Here is an 18,118-nt window from a genome sequence, read left to right as displayed (position 1 = left end):
TTAAAGAGCTAAACTAATTTTTTTCTCTTTGCTTAGCTTCCCCTACCAAGCGCTATCTCCTCCAACTACATCCTGGGAGGCGGCTTCCTTGTTCAGTCTTGGTTCCATTGTCTTTGTCCTTAAAACTGCATGAGCACTTGGAGGGCATTGTGCCTTAGGTACAGTGCAGTGCTGCCCACTGGGCTCCTGTCAGAAGGAGCCTGGTCCTTCACAAAGCCCGCAGCAGCCTCCCCTCTGCTGGCGGAGAGCACGCCGCCCCAACCACTGAGTGGCATGGACGGCTTGGCTTCCGGGATCGTGCCCTGGAGATGTCTGGGGCACAGTTACCTAAACGCCATCTCTTCTTCCACCTTCAGCAGCAACGCTCCCCAGACCCTATGGGTAACATGTGGCCCTCTGGAGGGCACACCCTGTCTCCTGGTAACCATGACAGCACCTGTTCTCTGCCCATAAAGCCACCAACAGAGGCACTTCATGCCCGACCCCAGCGAAAAAAGGGAGTTGTTTTCTTCTCCTGCTGAGAGGACACCGGATTCTTTTGCCAAATGCCTGTTGTGGGATTTCAGTTCTTCCTTCTCAGGCCTCCTCAGCTGGATTAGGTTCTAAGTCGGCGCTTCTGTGAGTGAGAGATGGATCGAGCTCTGGCCAACCTTCTGCGACCTCTCTGCAGGAATCCCACTCCAAACCCAACCCACACCCCAGCCAGGCCACTGGGATTTGGAAGCCATATGGATCTGGGGGAGAAGCCGCTGTCCATACCCCTAACCAGCTGCCTCCTCTCAGCCCGGCCCGGGAGTCTTCGCTCACCAAGTCTAGCTGGACCACCCCAGGCCCACTGTCTTGGTCCTGTGGGAAGCAGACACCAGGAGTGAAAGATACAGGAGGTATCAGGAAAAGGCTTCAGAAGGTGATAAAGGTCTGACAGCTGTGAAGAGAGAGGGAGAAAGGAGGACTGGATAGCAAGGGTCTCAGACTGCAGTGCAGCTCTGAGACAGCCCCGGCCAGCCCCAGGGAGCTCTGGTGCGAAGGCTGCCGCAGAGCAGCCCTGTGCCGGCCTGGATCGGCGAACCCTGTACCACCGCCGGGTTCACAACTGGCTGCCTGCTGACTGGGGAGCTCACGGCCTCCGGCTGCAGGCAGACCCTGAAGGCACATCACCCCTTGTGCAAGTTCTCCTGAAGGGCGAGCTGAGTGGGGCAGCCAGGGCTGTCCCTCCTCCCGAGCTTGGCCTGGAGAGCCTGCTGGCCGGCGGATGGGGTGTGCTCTCCTGCTGAGGCCTGAAAGCCAGACACGTTCCCTGCGGCCTCAGCTGCGCCCATCTCCATCACACCGCGGCAGCCTGACTGAGGCGCTGGTGGCGGCCACAGAAGGAAGGCAAACCTGCTAACTTTCTTCTGGCTGCTGAGCAGATGCCATCAGATCCAGGTCAGAGCTGACACAGCTCAGTGGAGGGCAAATGGCTGAGTGTCCAGTTCCTGGACCTGGAAATAGCCCAGGACTCTGCTTAAACTCTTGTCAGACCCATGCTGGACACAGGGTTAGGCTTTCTGATCAGAGGGGGATGACCCCAGAGTAGGGAAACTGGACCTTCTCCAGAGCTCATGTGGTTTTATCTTATCCATCAGGCAGGGGGGCCTGGTTACTGACAAAGGATACCGGCCTGCAAGTCAGGACTTGAGTTCCAGTACCCATGACCTTGGGCAAGTGCCCTTGGGGAACAGGATCTTTATGGGCCAAATGAGGAAGTGGGGCAGGGGTCTCAAAGTCAGTGGCTGCAGTGTTCAGGCAGAAATGTCCGTGGAGGTAAGGCGGGGCGTGCTGACCTGCCCCAACTCAAAGGAGCTGTGGCTTTTCCACTCGCATCAGTCACCGCCCTAGGGGCTGTGGCCCCAATGTGGACGGATCTCCCAATTTCCTAAGAGAAGCTGGAAATCTGGGTTTAATGTGAAACCTTTCCATTTTAAATGTTGATAATTAACCAAACAATTAAAAAATCACGTGATGGGATGCAACTAGAGATTATCATACTAAGCGAAGTCAGAGAGAGACAAATACCGTATGATATCACTTAAATGTGGAATCTGAAATATGGCACAGATGAACCTATCTACAAAACAGAAACAGACTCACAGACATAGAGCAGGAGTCCCCAGCTCTGGGGCCCTGAGGAGCTGGGCCACACAGCAGGAGGTGAGCAGCAGGCCAGGAGCGAAGCTTCATCAGCCGCTCCCCATCGCTCCCCATCACGTGCATTACTGCCTGAACCATCCCCCACCCCCACCCCCAACCCCGTCCATGGAAAAATTGTCTTCCATGAAACCGGTCCCTGGTGCCAAAAAGGTTGGGGACAGCTGATGTAGAGAACAGACTTGTGGTTGCCAAGGGCAGGGATGGGGGGTAAGGAGAGGAATGGACTGGGAGCCTGGGGTTAGTAGATATACACAATTATATTTAGAATGGATAAACAACAAGGTCCTCCTGTAGAGCACAGGGAACTATATTCAATACCCTGGGATAAACCATAATGGAAAAGGATACAAAAAAGAATGTCTATATGTGTATAACTGAGTCACTTTGCCATACGGCAGAGATTGGCACAACATTGTAAATCAACTATACTTCAGTTAAAAATAAAATCATGTGTTGGCCAAATCAATCATGTCCTGTGGGTCGAAGTCAGCCTGTGGGCCTCCAGCTCATGACCTTGGGGTAGGTGCCCACGTAGGTGCTGTCAGTGCCTAATGCCTATGACTGGCCATCAGGGGCAACAATGTCTGTCCACCCAGTGTGATCAGAACTAATCTCCGTTGAGCGCTTGCTTCGTGCTGGACACTTGACATATAGCATGTGGTTTAATCATCACATCAACGCTTCGACAAAGACAGGAACTGTTTTCTACCTCACTCTATAGATGAGAAAACGGAGGCACGAGGAGGTAAGGGAAGCTGCCCGAGGTCGTGCAGCTGTGACATGGAAGTGCAGGGACTTGAACCTGGCATCGTCTGCATTCTTCGCCTCCGTGCCCCCTTGCCTTGCTCCCTCTGGGTTGACCTCTGACTCCTGAGAGACACTTAAGCACCAAGCAGCCCAAATAGCATCCAGGGGGGATTCTGGGACGGGTACCTAGGAGGGCGTCCCATCCCTGGGCGTTCTTTCCATCCAGGGCTGTGGCTCCTCTGCCCCCGCCCCTCCCAGAGCGATCCCGTGTGTCACCTCCAGTATCCTGGCAGGACGTGTGGCTGGCGGGTCAAATCTACTGCAGCCCGAGATCTGGAAGAGACAGCCTTTTGCAGGGCTCTTTCTGGTCTTCTCCCAGCCCCTGCACAGCAGGTGTTCTCTTGTGGGGAGCACTCCCTCCCCCCACACAGCGCTGTCTGCTGCAGCTGTGACAGATGCTGCTGGGCGAGCTGGCCAGCCATCGTTCTGTGGGAGCCAAGAGCCTCCGTGGCCCGGGAATTCTGGGCGAATGCTCGGCCCTGGCATGGTCCCCTCTCTCGCCGACCCCTCCGGTCCAGGTCACCATGACAGATGCTGGGAACATATGCCGGGAATTAATTCACTCCGCTTCAGCCACAGAGGGACAGCCTCTTCCTCTGGCTGCTCCCCACACCCTTACTTTCTGATTTCTACTTCATCAAAGGCAAAATCGGGCTTTTCCTCTTCCTTTGCTCTTAACTCCCTTCCACTGGGCTTTCTGGTCATCGTTATTCTGAGCCTGCTGCCAAAGGGATTTGATTGCTAGAGCGCCCCCTCCCCCTACATCTCAAGCAGGACCAAAGGCCAAGGAGCCCAGGCACTTTCCAGCTTTTTGTTTCCAGATAGAGTCTGTCCCAGTGTTGCTGGAACTGATGACTGGTTTTTTGTTTGTTTGTTTTTTCCTTTTCTTACGGGAAATTTATGTCTCTCTTTTAGGAGCCAGAATCTTCCCACCCTCCCAGTCTTTCCTTACATCTAACTCAAATCACTCCTGCTGTGATTGCATTTCTGGATAGCAACAAGCAGCTGAACTTTGGGAGCCTGCAGCTGTTATTTCTCACCTTCATTCTTTGTGTGTGTGTGTGTGCGTGTGTGTGTGTGTGTGTGTGTGTGTGTGTGTGTATGTGTGTGTGTGTCTCCTAATCTTCTTTTCTTATAGGGAGACTAATCATATTGGATCACTTTCATTTTTTTGTCTAAGGAGGAACTGGTAAACTTCTTCTGTAAAGGGCCAGAGTGTAAATAATGCAGGCTTTGCAGGCCACACGGTCTCTGCCACAACTAAGTTCTGCTACTGTAGCCCCAAAGCAGCCACCGACAGTATGTAAATTAAGAAGCATGGCCATGTTCCAGTAAAAGTTCACAAGAACAGGTGGTGGGCTGGATTTGGGCTACGGGCTGCAGTACACTGACCCCTGCTCCAAGCAAACCAACCCACCTCTGTATTTCTTGCCGGACAAACCAAGCTCCCTCTCTCTTCATCTGTACTTTGCGGCGGATCATCTGGCTTCCTCCACTCATCCAGAAAGCCTCCATGTTTTTCAAAACCAATGCTTTGAGAACATAGAGGAATCTTGTCTATTTCTCCACTAGCTCGTAAGCTCCTTGGGGTCAGGACCATGTTTTATTTGACTTTGAACTCCTAGAATATGCAAGGGTCTTGACAGAAACTCAAACAACACCCGGTCTTATCCTAAAGAAGCTTACAGGCTGGTGGGGAGAGCAGACAGATGAGCTCTGTGTTCTAAACAGAGATAAGCTCAATGACAGGAAGAAGGCAGGGAGGGAGGAATCAGGATACTGTGCCTCCTATAAACTTAGCAGTGACCTTTAAGAAATGTACGGAAAGGAGAAAAGAAAAAAATCTTAATTGTTACTGCATTAATCCTGATACTCTAAAGCACTGAAAAACAAACAAACAAACAAAAACAATGCCCTGGAAAACAGTTTTGGCAGTTTCTCAAAAATGAAACATAAATATACCATCTGACCCAGCAATTTCACTCTTAGGAATCTGCTTTAGAGAAATGAAAACATCTGTCCACACAAAGACGTGGACGTGAATGTCCACAGGGGCTTGATTCTTAAGCCCGAACGAGAAGCATCTCAAATGTCCATCAGTTGAGGACTAGTTAAACAAAATGTGGATACAACAGAATAACACTCAGCAAACCAAAGGATGAACCACTGGCACATGCTACAATACGGGCGGACTTTGAAAATATACTAAGTGAAAGCAGCCAGACTCAAAAGACCACATGTTATATGAGGACATTTACATGAAATTTCCGGAAATGACCAAGTGAGAGTCAGCAAGCAGATCAGCGGCTGCCTGGGGCTGGGAGTGGGAGTGAGGGTCAACTGTGAACGGACACAAGGGAGCCTGATAGGATGATGAAAATGTTCTGCAAACAGAATTATGGTGATGGTTGCATAAGTCCATAAATTTACTAAAATCACTGAATTGTACACTTTCAGGGGGTAAATTTTAAGGCATGCAAATTATACCTCAATAAAGTTGTTATAAAAACAAAACAAAATACCCCAGTGCCAAACCATTCTCTGTCCATGGCTGAGAGATGATGCAGGACGGGAAACGGAGGTGGGAGCCCCTCGCGAGATGCAGGTGTTTGTTGTTGCAATAAAACACCCAATGTGACTTTCCCTAGGTTCATTTTTCCACCCCACCCAGTTCCAAAATCTAACAGCAGTCAGATTTTACCAGGCATTATAATTCTAAGATTACCCCCATTGTACAGATGAGAAAATAGGATCAGAAGGAGAAAGCAGCTTGCTCAAGAACCCACAGCAACTAAGTGGCAGAGCTGGGACTGGACCCCAAGCCTGCCTGATTCCAGAATCTGTGTTCTTTCACACTGCTGCCTACCTACTCCACCCACCCACTTCCCCACTGACTCTTTGGCCCCCCGGAGAAAAGCATAGTACTGCTTGGGCAAGTACAGCAAATCCTACCTTTCATTCAGGCCTGCAGCACCAGTGCTCCCAGGAGCGGCCCTCACCACTAAGGAAGAAAGGCCTCAATTCCTGTGAGCACACTCTGTGTTCCAGCAACGCGGGACCGGCACTAGCATCTGCTTCTGTCTGGAGCATGTAGCTTCAAAAGCCTGTCTGGGGGTGTCCTGGGGTTGAGCAAAGATGAGCAGACCATCAGGGGTAGAGACCACCTCGGGTTCAGCCACAGGCCTGCCCAGATGAAGCTCCTGCTTGAGCTTCTCATCTTTACACGTTTCCAGGGAGCGTTCCACACAGGGGCCTCACAGAGCCATCTGCCCTACACGTGGCACGTCCCAGCCTGGGGGAGCTGGCAGCAGCCTCCTGACCTCTGTTCTGTGGCACAAGAGCTCATGGTTCCACTCTCCCTCAGTGAGACATTAACCCTGCTTCCCAAGCCCAGGCATGAAGGGCCCGTGCAGCCATTTGTGGAAAATTTTCCAAAGGATGCCTGAGGAGCCCACGGAGCCTGAGGGTGCTCACGTCACTAGAGGGGGTGAACCACCACCCCCCCCAACACCAAGGCCTTCTCTGTGGTGAGTCCACGCTGGGCCCAGCAGGACACAGTGTCTCCTCTCCCCTGGTCCCCTCCCCGCCGGGCACACTGCCTCCTGCTGCTACTCAAAGAAGCCAGGTCTATGCCCCACTCCTGGCTTTTGCAAATACTATTCTCTCTCCTCGGAACGCTCTTCCCCAGGTACCAGTCCCTCACCTTCCTCAGGTCGTTGCTCAAATGTCACCACCTTCGTGCGGTCTCCCCTAACCGCCCCATCTAACACTGTACACCTTGAGCCCAGCACTCCCTTCCCCGTCCTGCTGAGTTTTTCTCCCTAGCACCCACTACCATCGGACGTCCATCTCCCCCCCCCCCACCACCCCCACCAGGACAGAAGCACTCTGAGAGCAGGGAGCTCTGCTTATCCAGTTCCCTCTCTGCAGCGTGTGAAGCAGCACCTGGCATATACTACGTGGTCGTCAGAATCTCACGAAGAAACGAACTTTCCCACCAGGGCCCGGCCTGTGAACAGCAGCTCTGTGGCTACCATCCCATACCAGACACCATGGGACATTTTGCCAGAGACCAGCCAGGGCTTCTTTGACATGAGCCAGTCTGGGAGAAACCCCTGCCCCGTGTCTGCAGAAAACCACACTGCGGTACCTGTCCGTAGAAGCCGGTCCAGTCTATCATCCCTCTTGGGCCATCTTCCTGGGAAGCCCTCTGAAGTCTTGGCGGAGGTGGGGTGACAACGCAGGTTGGAACATAAAGAAGTTGTCTGAGAAGTAGAGGCAGGAAGGGAGTCAATCCCCAGTCCCTGCGCGAGCTGGCTGAAGACCCTCAAGATTATCAGGGTCCTGAGGCAGTTGAACTTGCCCGTGATTAAGGTCCTAGAAATACAGCCTTTCCTCCTTTGGCTTTCACTGTCTTGCAGGCTCAAGAAAAACCAGCCCGGACGTAAACTTCTCAGTGACCATGGGGATTATTCCAAAGAGGGGCTGTCTGGGCTAAAAGTGTGACTCTGGAAAAGGAGGAAAAGGGACCCCAGAGCCCCTGAATCCCTGAGTTTATACTTAACAGACAAGCGTTCTCCTTGCCTGCTCCGGAACCGCTGGCTCACCAGGGAAGGGCACCGTAGTCAGACAAAAATAACCCCCCAGTGGGTTTTTGAAGTGTCGAGCCTCTTTGTTTTTCTGAATTTTAATGAAGGGCTTTCCAGGCAGGATGAGAGCAGCACTCAGCCCTCCCCACGGCCAGGAGTGGGGCTGGGTTAGCTGCCGCCAGCCCTGCACGGGCCTGATCCAAAGTGGCATGTAAGAGAGGTGGGTGGGGAGACGTCCTGTCCTCAGATGAGATGTCTCGGGGAGAAAGAGAAAAACAAAAACAAAAGATGTCTCTGTTTAGAAGAAGGGCTGGGCTCTGCTCCAGATCTTGGCACATTTTGGAAACAGGCAGTGATGATGCTTGCGGGGAGCAGTGGAGACAAACAGCTACGCATCCGAAAGGTCAGCCAGAGGCTCTCAGGGCTGCCGAGCTGGCCCCTGCTAATGAGAACCAGAAACAAGGCCCTGGGAACCCGTGGCAGAAAGGAAACGCATGCTTTGGGAACCTCAGGTGTGGGTTTGCAGGAAGAGGGGGGAAGGGGCGTGCTCTCAGAAGAGCCACCAAACCCTGATGTGGGCAACGGGTCATCTTATCACACCCACCGCTTGCTGTCTCCTTAGCTAAGCGGCCGGAAAACACGAAGGAGACAGTGCAACTTCACCAACGTCACTGACCGTCCGCAGTAAGAAAGGCCTGTGGCCAGGTCCTTCCCAGGACCCCTGCAGACAGCCGTCTGCCACCTCCGTATCCCTGTGTCCAGGTGCGCACAGGTAGATGCTCCAGGGAGCTGTTGTGGCCTCTGCGAACTGAAGGGCTTTTAGGAGTGCCACTGCTTCTCCCCCTGAAGCTAGCTTTCCCTCCCGAGCTTCAGCCATGGGGAGAGCTGCCCTCCTTCGCTCTTGATGAACATTTCCAAGACAGCACTGGAAAGAAGTGGAAGAGGGGGCCACAGAAAAAAGCAACTTCTTACAATTGAACGACCTGATGCGGTCTACTGAAAACAGATATTTTTATTACAAAATAGTCCATATCAAAATTCTGAGCTGCTTGCACGCTTCTTTAGTTTTAGGTTTATGGCCTTTGTCTCGAGTCCAAAGCAGAGGTGACCACGTGCAGGGAGAGCGGCCCCCGGGCTCAGGCGTGTCCGGGCTGTCCCATGGGGTCCTCTTTATCCGCCTGCAGCATGTCCCACTCACTGAGGAGCTCTGAGGACACCTCAGTGTACAGACGGTCCCAGTCCCAGCCAACGTCATCCTGCCAAGAGAGGCGCCACGGGGTGAGATGGGGTAGGCCTTCCCCTCAGTCACAGCCAGCCTCCCGCTGAGCTCAGCCTCGGAGCCGGCTGCTCTCGGGAATGACACGGCCGACAGGCAGGAGCTGCTGCCACTACGTACCTCTCGAACCTCGTGCTCCGGCGCCAGGACTTTGGTGAGAAGCTTCAGGTCGATCTCTCCATCCTGTGAATGGGGGGGGGGGGGGGGGCGGGGGGGAAGGCGGGCTGTGCACATTGGGGGCCTTCGGACAACCGCCCCTGGCAAAGTGAGGGGGACCAGGTTGAGTGTGGTAGAACTTCCCAAACCCAGACCTGCAGGAACGCCTCATGGAAGAGCGGAACTGTGGGTGGACCACATGGCTGCTGAGAACTGACGGAGCGCCACGATGTCCTACAGGTTGGGCACTCCTTGGGGGAAGGTCAATACCAGGAGGGCAGGCATGACAGCAGCGTATCTACTGATGCCATGGGGGCAGCCAGGGAAGCGGCGGGAGACTGGTCCCGGAACACTGGAATATGTTGGGTCCAGGGATACCCCAGGACGATGCCTCCGGCAAAGGGACTGTTACCCAGCAGCCTCGGAGACCCATGGAGGAGAGGCTGTAAGGCTTTGGAGAAACTGAGAAATCCCTACGGATGTTGCCTGGAGCCTGCCCCTCGATGTAGAAGCTGCCTCACTCACCAAGGTCTGAAAGGCTGCATATTTCATGAGGTCATTGTCCAGGTCACGGTAGGTCATCACCCGGTTCACCTGGATGCTGTGGGAAAGAGAGAATGTGAGGAGGAGCCACAGGCAGAACCCGTGTCAGGAGTGCTGCCAGGCCCCCGTCCCCAGAGCTGGGAAGGACCAAAATGGGGATTAAACTAATAAAATGGGGACCTGGGGGAATTCCCTGGCAGTCCAGTGGTTAGGACTCTGAGCTTCCATTGCAGGGGGTCACAGGTTCAATCCCTGGTCAGGGAACTAAGATCCCACAAGCCGCATGGCACGGCCAAAACAAAACAAAACAAAACAAGGGCACCCTAGGATGGAACCCATCACCAGAGACGTCTGGATCTACCTGGGGGGTAGCACTACTGGAGATGGTGTCTGGCATCTTCCCTGCCTCCTGTCAAACTTCATACTAATTTAACATACCTGGGAGGGGCTGCCACCTGCAACACAAAGTCTTCCTCCTGTACTTCTTCCAGGTCCGGAATAACAGGAATGTCTGCAATGAGAGGAGGAGGCGAAACTGCCAGCAGCCCGAATGGGGACCTTGCCTGCTTCCCCACTGAGTACTTATTACCTTCAACACGCCGGCCACAGCTGGGGCTACAGGCTTTGGGCAGGATGGGCACTCGGATGGTCTCTGGCCTTCAGGGGCCCCCAGTCTAGGGTTGTGGAACTCAAGAAGAGGTGTGCATGGGAATCAAAGGTAGAACTTCAACAATCCCTGAACCTCAGGCTTTCCCCCAGAACCTGCTGGACTAGAATCTCCCGGGTAGGGCTGAAGTGTCTGTATTTTTCCCTAAGATTTCTTGGGTAATCCTGATGTTTGCTCCAGGTTAGAAGCCTTTGGAGTGGCTCTCCAAGGAGAAATGTAAAGAAATGAGAAGAAAATCCCAGACAGCACCTGGGGAAGTGTTTTCATTAGAGGACAGAAAAGAAAAGAGGAGTAGAATGAGCCTGGCATGGTCAGAGACAGAGGAAATGGGAAAGCGTAGTGTCACAAGATGGATGTCACCATGCATGCACCTCCTCATGACCAAGGTCCATACATGCATCAGCTCATCCTAGTCTCTGCAACTGTCACAGCCCTGAGCCTGTATCTGAAGGTCACTTTACACCTAACGATGTGACTTGGCTTCCTGGCAGCGTGTCCAGGATTGGAGTCTCCATTTGCCGGGTCTAATATCAAAAACAATGCTGACTGTAAAGATGACACTTCCCTTGCTGTCTCTTGGAGATTCTCCTTCTCTGAACTCTCCACATGAGACAGACACACAGACATAGGAGAAGACATGAGGCCATTCCTTTTGTCAGTCTAACAAAGTCATGCGAAATGGAGAAATGGAGAGACAGCACATCACTTAATCATGGCAACTTGCTTACAGCAGAAAAATTGTCCATCTTCTCCTGGGAACAACCTAACACCCTAAAGAAGTATTGCCTTCTCTCAGTTAGTATCACTGACTGGTAGAGGGGCTTTCTTTGTTTTAACCAGTCTGCATAGGGAAAAAAAGAGATGGGGCAGAAAAAAAGACTGAGCAGGGAGGGACAGTCCTGGAATTCCCAAACGAACTGCAAATATTAAAAGGAGGAAAAATTCTAGAGAGGAGAGAATAGTGAAGACACCCTTCAGTTTTGCTTCCATGGACTAAATTAATTTTTTTTTTTTTTGGAAAAAAAAAAAAAGATATGTAGAATCATTCCAAGAACAGCTGGGAAGACTCTGGCCACTTTCAGGCTGTCCATTATTTAGACTTTGCGATGATTCTAGTCAAGCTAAGCCCGAGTATATAAATGTCATTTCCCAGCCTGGCGTCTTTATTATTGCTTCTGACAGAGGAGTTACAGATGCTGTACCTGGAAAGAGAGAAAGCATGCAAGGGAGAGATGGAGACACAGAAAATAAGACAGAGAGAAAGAGACAGGTGGAGAAAGAGTGTGATTAAAAGGATGAAAAGGGATGAAAATAAAAAGAAACTGCTGATAGGGAAATAAAGAAGACACATACAGCAGCCCCGAAATAATGAATCACATTCAGCAAGTCCTCTATCTAGAAAGAAGCTGTTCAGAGCTTAGATTTTATCTCTCTATCCTGCTAGAGAATTAGAGATGGAATTCTCTAATTTTCTATTTCTTATGCAAATAGAAATTCAGCTTGCTCGTTCCCAGGAAGAATACAGGCCATGCAAGGGCTGCTGACGGCACCGGCCCTGGTCCAGGGCAAAGGGGCACCCAGGCTGGCGGGACCACACAGGCCCTGCAGCAGGGCAGGGTGGAAGCTGGCGGTGCCATGTGCCATCAGCAGTGTGACAGGTCCAGCGTGAGACAGGGAGCCGCTCCTGGCTCTCCTCGGTATGGGGCCCAGCCTGAGATGAATATTCAGAAGTTGGTAAGAAAATGCCCCTGCTGAGCTTCAGGCTCAGGACAGGGTCTTCCCCAAGTCCCCTCTCGCTCTGCAATGTCAGCATTTGGGTCCTGTCAACTCTGCCCAGATTCTCCCAGCTCTGAGGAGCTGCACTTCTGCCCGCTGTCCACTCTGAGTCCCCATGGGCTTCCTTGTTTGTCCCCACCCCCTCCTCCAAATGCGCACGAAGGAGTGTGGGGCTGGCCCATCTGTGACAGAGCGGAGGTCAGCTCGGGCCTTGGCAAAGGGGCCGCTCAGAGTGGCACTGGTGGGGCTGGCCACACAGTGGGATTTCTCTCTAATTGGAAGCCTGGTGCCCAACAGAACCCGGTGAACCGCCTGAGTGGGACCAAGCCAGCGATGACAGCCAGGCCAAGGCAGGCTGGAACATTCCGGTGCAGTGACAGCTTGAGCCATCGCCGCGGAGCCAGGCCATCCAACTGCCGGCCCCAGAGGAACAGGTGGCCATGGAGCAGGTTTTGGGCAAACTTCAAAGAACTTCCTAATTTTACAGTTTCTGAGTTACAGTCACAGACAAGTGCTTGCTTATGGGTTCATAGTTTCCCAGGAGTTTCTGTCCTCTTTTCCTCTTCCCCTCCCCCCACCCCCTCTCTCCACACACACATACACGATGAACCAACCTAGAAAAAGAAAACAGGCTTGAGAAATCCACCCGCTTCTTCACACAATTACCTGCGTGGAATGCTCCAGCCCTGCCTGTGATCAGCGACAGCTACTCCTACAAGCGTGGGCCAGTGACCTAGTCTGATTCAGGGTGTCAAGTTTAGCATTCAAAAGTGCACAGTTTTAATAGAGACAATAAGAGGAAAGAAGGAGTCCGTTCTAGGATTGAAAAACAACCGCTACTTTAAAAAATTCAATAATTATGTTAACTTTAGTCTCATTTTCTTCGATGCTGCTGTAAGAACATTAACAGAAACAATGGGTTAGTTAAGCATGTGGGTAGGGCTCCTGTTCAGCGGTTAAGAGTGCAGGCACTGGAGGCAGGCCGGCTGGCTTCAAATCCTGGCCCCCCCATGTACTAGCTGTGAGACTTCATCCTCTCTGTGCCTCAGTTTCTTCAGCTGTAAAATGGGGGTATAACTACACCCACCTCATAGGTTGTTGTATTACATACGATAATCTTTATAAAATATTAAGCGCTATGCTCAGTATGTAATAAATATTCTATACTATTCTTATTCATTTAATAGATAAGGGACTTCCCTGGTGGCGCAGTGGTTAAGAATCTGTGTGCCAATGCAGGAGACATGGGTTCGATCCCTGGTCCGGGAAGACCCCACGTGCCACAGAGCAACTAAGCCCGTGCACCACAACTACTGAGCCCGAGTGCCACAACTACTGAAGCCCACACCCCTAGAGCCCGTGCTCTGCAACAAGAGAAGCCACTGCAATGAGAAGCCCACACATTGCAATGAAGAGTAGCCCCTGCCCGACACAACTAGAGAAAGCCCACGCCCAGCAACGAAGACCCAACACAGCCAAATAAAGAAATAAATATCATTAAAAAACAGATAAAACATTGAGCACAGAGAGAAACCATACAGTTTTACTCTCATTTTCTCATTTAATCCTGCCCAGTCATCAGCATTTTCCAGGTGACAACACTGAGACTCAGCAAGATGAAGCAGCTTATGCGAAGTGAGGTATTAAGAACAGACAGAGCAGGCTTCCAGCTCCAGTTCAACTGCACCCCACACACCCACCCGCCCGCCTCCTGCCCCAAGGCTTTCTCTGCAAAGGTACAGTGGAGGGGTAAGACCACCGCCTACAGTCGGGACAGCTGAGACTGAGACTCCGCGTCCTCTGTTCTCGGGTGTCTGTCTCCCAATAACTATGACTAAGTGTCTCCCTCACCATATGCCCGACTGGCTACTTCCCTACAACAAACGGCAGAGAGGAAAATGAACCAACACAGGCGAGCCCACAGACTCCATCCCCCGCCCCCCGTGTCACATTAAACCAGCTGCTCAGAGAAGGAGGTGGCCGGACACCTCAAACAGCCCCAGGAAAGGGGGCGCCGAGGCAAGAGGACTTTGATGCCAGTGCCCTGGGAGCAGGTACCCTCAGCCTTCATCTCGGTTCCCTGCAGGCTGCACCCCCTCTCCCGGGTCACCCGCGGCTCTCTCCCAGCTCAGACTCCTTAACAAATGGGCCTTCCTTGCTCTCTGCGTTTGCTCCTGGCTTCTCACATCAGCCGTCTCACTTGCCATCCGCCTGCTTCTGTGACCCACAGGTTGCCCGATTAGCCACACTGTGGGGAAGCCGCACTTGTTCACTTGTTCGTTCACTCATTCACTCATCCTTGAACGAAGCAGCCACTCCGTGAGAGGCCCCATGCTAGGAGGTGCTGGAAACAATGGCAAGTAAACCTGACCTGGGCTTTGTCTAGGTGGAGCACCTGTGCGGTGAGGGATACTCAACACAAATAAATGTACTGCCCATAAACTAAAGCACACGCTGTGATGGAAACTCAGTGGACTCTATGACCAGAAATAGCAGGGAGACCTGTTTTACTTTTTAATGGCAAAAGTAATATTGTATGTGGTAATAAATTCCAATGCTATAGACAAGTTTACGGTGAAAAATGTCCTCTCCTGATATGAACCCCGGCCTCTCCCTGGAGTGATCGCTATCTCCCATTGTGTAACCATTCCTTTACTGGAGAGAATTTCCGCATGCACAGCACATATGTCCTTTTAAAAATGTGTGCAGGTGGCATGTTACATATCCATTGTTCTGTGACTTACTTTTATCTTTCCTTTTCAGTGTACAGATACATCTTATTCTTTTAAATGTGCATCTCAGATTCCATTGAGTGGATGCTGCATTATGCCCTTAATTCAGTCCAGAGAGAATCTAATTTAGGATTTTGGGGGTTGGAGTGAAGAGTTAGGGAAGGTCGCTGAATGAGGACAGGGCAGCTGAAGGCTAAACAGGACTAAGCCAGGCAGAAGACACTGTGCACAAAGGCGCTAGGAGGTGAGGAGCAACTCGCTAAGGAAGGCTGCCGTGGTTGGTGGGTAGGGCCCAGGAGAGAGGGAGTCGGGTGCCAGGTGAGGACCTGCACCCACCGGCCAGAGGACGCGTACTGGATGCCTGCTACAGGCAAGACCGCTTCGGAGGCACATCAGGGGCAAACCAAGATGGACTAAACACGGACAAGTTGCAAAGGGAGGGTCCATACAGTAAAAAATGATAAAAGAACAGAATAAGGAAAATGCACATCACTTCCTTTGCGGATGGTCTTGGAACCCAACAGGCAAAATTCAGAGCTTTCTACTCTGTCTTTCCACAATACTTTATTTCAGGCCACCGGATGGACCTTATCACCTTGCTGTAGGTAGAGTAAGTGACATTTGCCTTCAGCCTGCATCCTAGATGGTAAACTAGTTGAGGACAAAGACCACGTCCCAGTCACTTCTGCATTCCCACAGGTGGGCAAACTAAAGGACAACTGAACAGAACTGGATCAATAACTGCCCCTGAAATCTGAAAGTCACACACACGGAAGGGCCACGTCCACCTGCTCTATATCATTCTAGTTGTAGTATAAGTGTTATTGAGTCCCAAATTTGCCTAAGCAGGATTCGTTTCACAAGAACAACCAAGAACATTTTTTAGATACAAATTTTGACGTCACAGCAAAGGCTTTGCCTCACTTGAGAGATGCAAGGTCTGCTGGGAAGAGCCCATGCATAGACAAGAAACAATGGAGGAGTGGGGACAAACTCACAGAGGAAGAGTCATCCAAATTCGGTCCACATGGACCGCTGGGGTTCCATCCTGAGGCCGGGTCACACTGCTCTTCAACAATCTCCCTGATCTCCAGTGTGCCCCACTCCATCCCTCCACCTGCTGGGAGCTGCCAGTAAAGGCTAATTGTTAACGCACAGCAACAGGAGTAAGAACTGACCCCAAAGAGAGAGGCTGCTGAATGGAAAATTCATTATGATACCAGCACACTCGTCTGCAAGAGATCTACCAATAAACCAACCACCAGATGAAACCACAGAAATGAGGGGTGCTCAAATAAGTAATAGAAATAAATAATAGAAACATGTGGGAACACCAGTAGGATCAATGATAACTGGTTTCAAAGATGTGAGAAGCTGCCATGCGCCCTGAAATACATTCATTATGGATAATACCGTCACACCCCCACACTAAAATGCTACGTACCCAGGGAAGTCCCAGAGGGATCCTTTTCAGCCCCTGTGGCTTGACAGCAAGAAGCCTGCCTGCCTCTTGCAAAGACGTCTGGCCCCAGATCTCTGCGACGTGTTTTGTGATAGCCTGCCTTCACATCTAGCTCTTGTTTACTTGTTTTGGTACAAGAACAGAAAGTGGTTTCTTAGATCAGACTCTGCTTGCAATGACTACTCCCCTAGCATTACTAGGCTCTGTTCCCGGAGCAGACATTTTTCTGCAGAGGAAGGAGAGAACAAAGGAGGCACCCTGATCCCACCCCAGGTCCTGCGCAGGCAAAGATGGTTCAGGCAGGGAGCCCCTCCTCTCTGTGTCCCTCCTCTACTCTTTGCTGATTTTCTTGGTTGAGCATTTCTGAATGGAATTTCCTGGTCCTGGCCAGAAGGGTTTCTAGAGAGCTACAGGAAGTCTCTTCTAAACTCTAGCACTTTCTGACCTTGATGCCTTAGTAAATGATACCAGGGGCGGGCCTACCTTGCCAGCTTCCTCCCGGTGCTGACTGATGACATCTGCCCCTCTCGCTTCACCCACTAACTGCACCCCCCACGGCACAGGCCCCACGAGGTCCCACGCAATCTCTTCCTAGAGCTGCTCCCCTGCCCAGCGCCCCAGCTACTGCAGAGCACTTGGGGCTGCCGACGACTCACGTCCACGCTTCATAATTCACAGGCATGTTCAATAACCAGCCCACCTGAGAGAGGCCTGGACACACTATGGAAGGAGACCCCAAGAAGAGCAGTCCAGACAGCCCCCAATGTTGTGCTCAAAGTCAACAGACCCTCAGCACAGCTCATGAGCAAAAGAATGTCCACGTTTCCAGGAGATGGCAACTTTACACTCGAGATCATTATAATTTTTCTCTGCAGCTGCAAAACTTTGTTTTACTGAATGCTGTTACCTTCTGCATCACGTATGGGGAATTTTAAACAGGCAAATGGAAGAAGGTCTGATTGAAGATGAAGTTAAGTGAAAGAAATTGGTCTCATTTAGCACATGACAGGATTCATCTGTGTTCCCAAGTCCACTGAGGTGGCATCATGGGCGTTTCATATTCATGAGCGGCTGCGACACTGTGTCCCCTCATTTACAAAGAGCCGTGTTCAGCAAATTCTGTCCCTGTGGACACTCCATGCATTTCATGGTCTTGTCACAGAGACATCAAACGCTCCAGTAACCAAATACCAGAAAATGGCTTTAATTAGTGGATCTCAATCGTATAAATAATTTTTTTTCTAAGTGAAAAAATGGAGAATTTTTTTTAGAGGGAGAAGAAAAGGGGAAAGCAGTAGGCAACAGGCTTCAAACACCCGAAGGAACAGGGGAAAGGGACGGTCTCAGAGGAGCTCCCGGGCCCCTGCCCTCCCCGGATGGACTGGGGTTCCAGGGCAAAAATGCGTCTGCAGGGCCCCGGCGGGTCTGCTTTATGCGGACCGACCCCCGGCGATCTCACCGGACCCGGCCGGGTCACTGGGAGGGGAGGAGAGGAGAGGCTGAAGACGGTGATGCTGCTGGCTGGAAGGCCCACTGCAGGGGCTGAGGAACAGGACCGATCACGAGCAAGAGGTACACACGTAGGTCCCTGAGGAAGCAAGCGACAGGGACAGAAAGACGCCCGTCCTGAGGTGCTGGCTTGGGTGGGGGGTTATCTGTGTGCCATAGGTTGAGATGTCTCCGTGCTCCTGCCAAACCAACCCCCTCCTCATGCTGCTGGAGAAAGAGAGCATCGACCACAAGAAGAATATCAAAAGAACTGGGTGTTCCTCCAAGCCCCCCACGCTGTGGCCGCTCTCTTGGCTGACCACGGGCTGGACAGGAGGGCTTGGACTGAGTCGGTTCTGAGACAAGCCAGGCCTCAGGGGGTGTGGTGCTGGCTGGATGGTGGGCAGACAGGAGGCTGCGCTGAGGGTGGCT

General features: G+C 51.8%; 1 protein-coding gene across 4 annotated transcripts in view; it reads right to left on the bottom strand.

Moving 5' to 3' along the window:
• Positions 1–8,580: 8,580 nt before the first annotated feature.
• IFT43 (intraflagellar transport 43) overlaps positions 8,581–18,118 on the bottom strand; it is an 81,962-nt gene continuing 72,424 nt past the window's right edge. For 2 of the 4 annotated variants that reach the window (XM_057732763.1, XM_057732765.1), the window contains exons 6-9: positions 10,000–10,072; positions 9,544–9,619; positions 8,983–9,045; positions 8,581–8,842 (exon numbers count right to left, since the gene is read on the bottom strand). In XM_057732763.1, coding sequence (XP_057588746.1) covers positions 8,723–8,842; positions 8,983–9,045; positions 9,544–9,619; positions 10,000–10,072 — 332 coding nt within the window. In that variant the 3' untranslated portion in view covers positions 8,581–8,722. Of the gene's footprint in view, positions 8,843–8,982; positions 9,046–9,543; positions 9,620–9,999; positions 10,073–12,987; positions 13,004–16,256; positions 16,321–18,118 lie in introns of all 4 variants that reach the window. The other 2 variants (XM_057732766.1, XM_057732764.1) reach the window with 2 other exon arrangements.

This window comes from Hippopotamus amphibius, chromosome 4 (assembly GCF_030028045.1).
Source record: "Hippopotamus amphibius kiboko isolate mHipAmp2 chromosome 4, mHipAmp2.hap2, whole genome shotgun sequence".
In the NCBI taxonomy this organism is placed as follows: domain Eukaryota; kingdom Metazoa; phylum Chordata; class Mammalia; order Artiodactyla; family Hippopotamidae; genus Hippopotamus; species Hippopotamus amphibius.
Note: the sequence above shows the minus strand (reverse complement) of the source record. Positions and strands in the feature narration are given on the sequence as shown.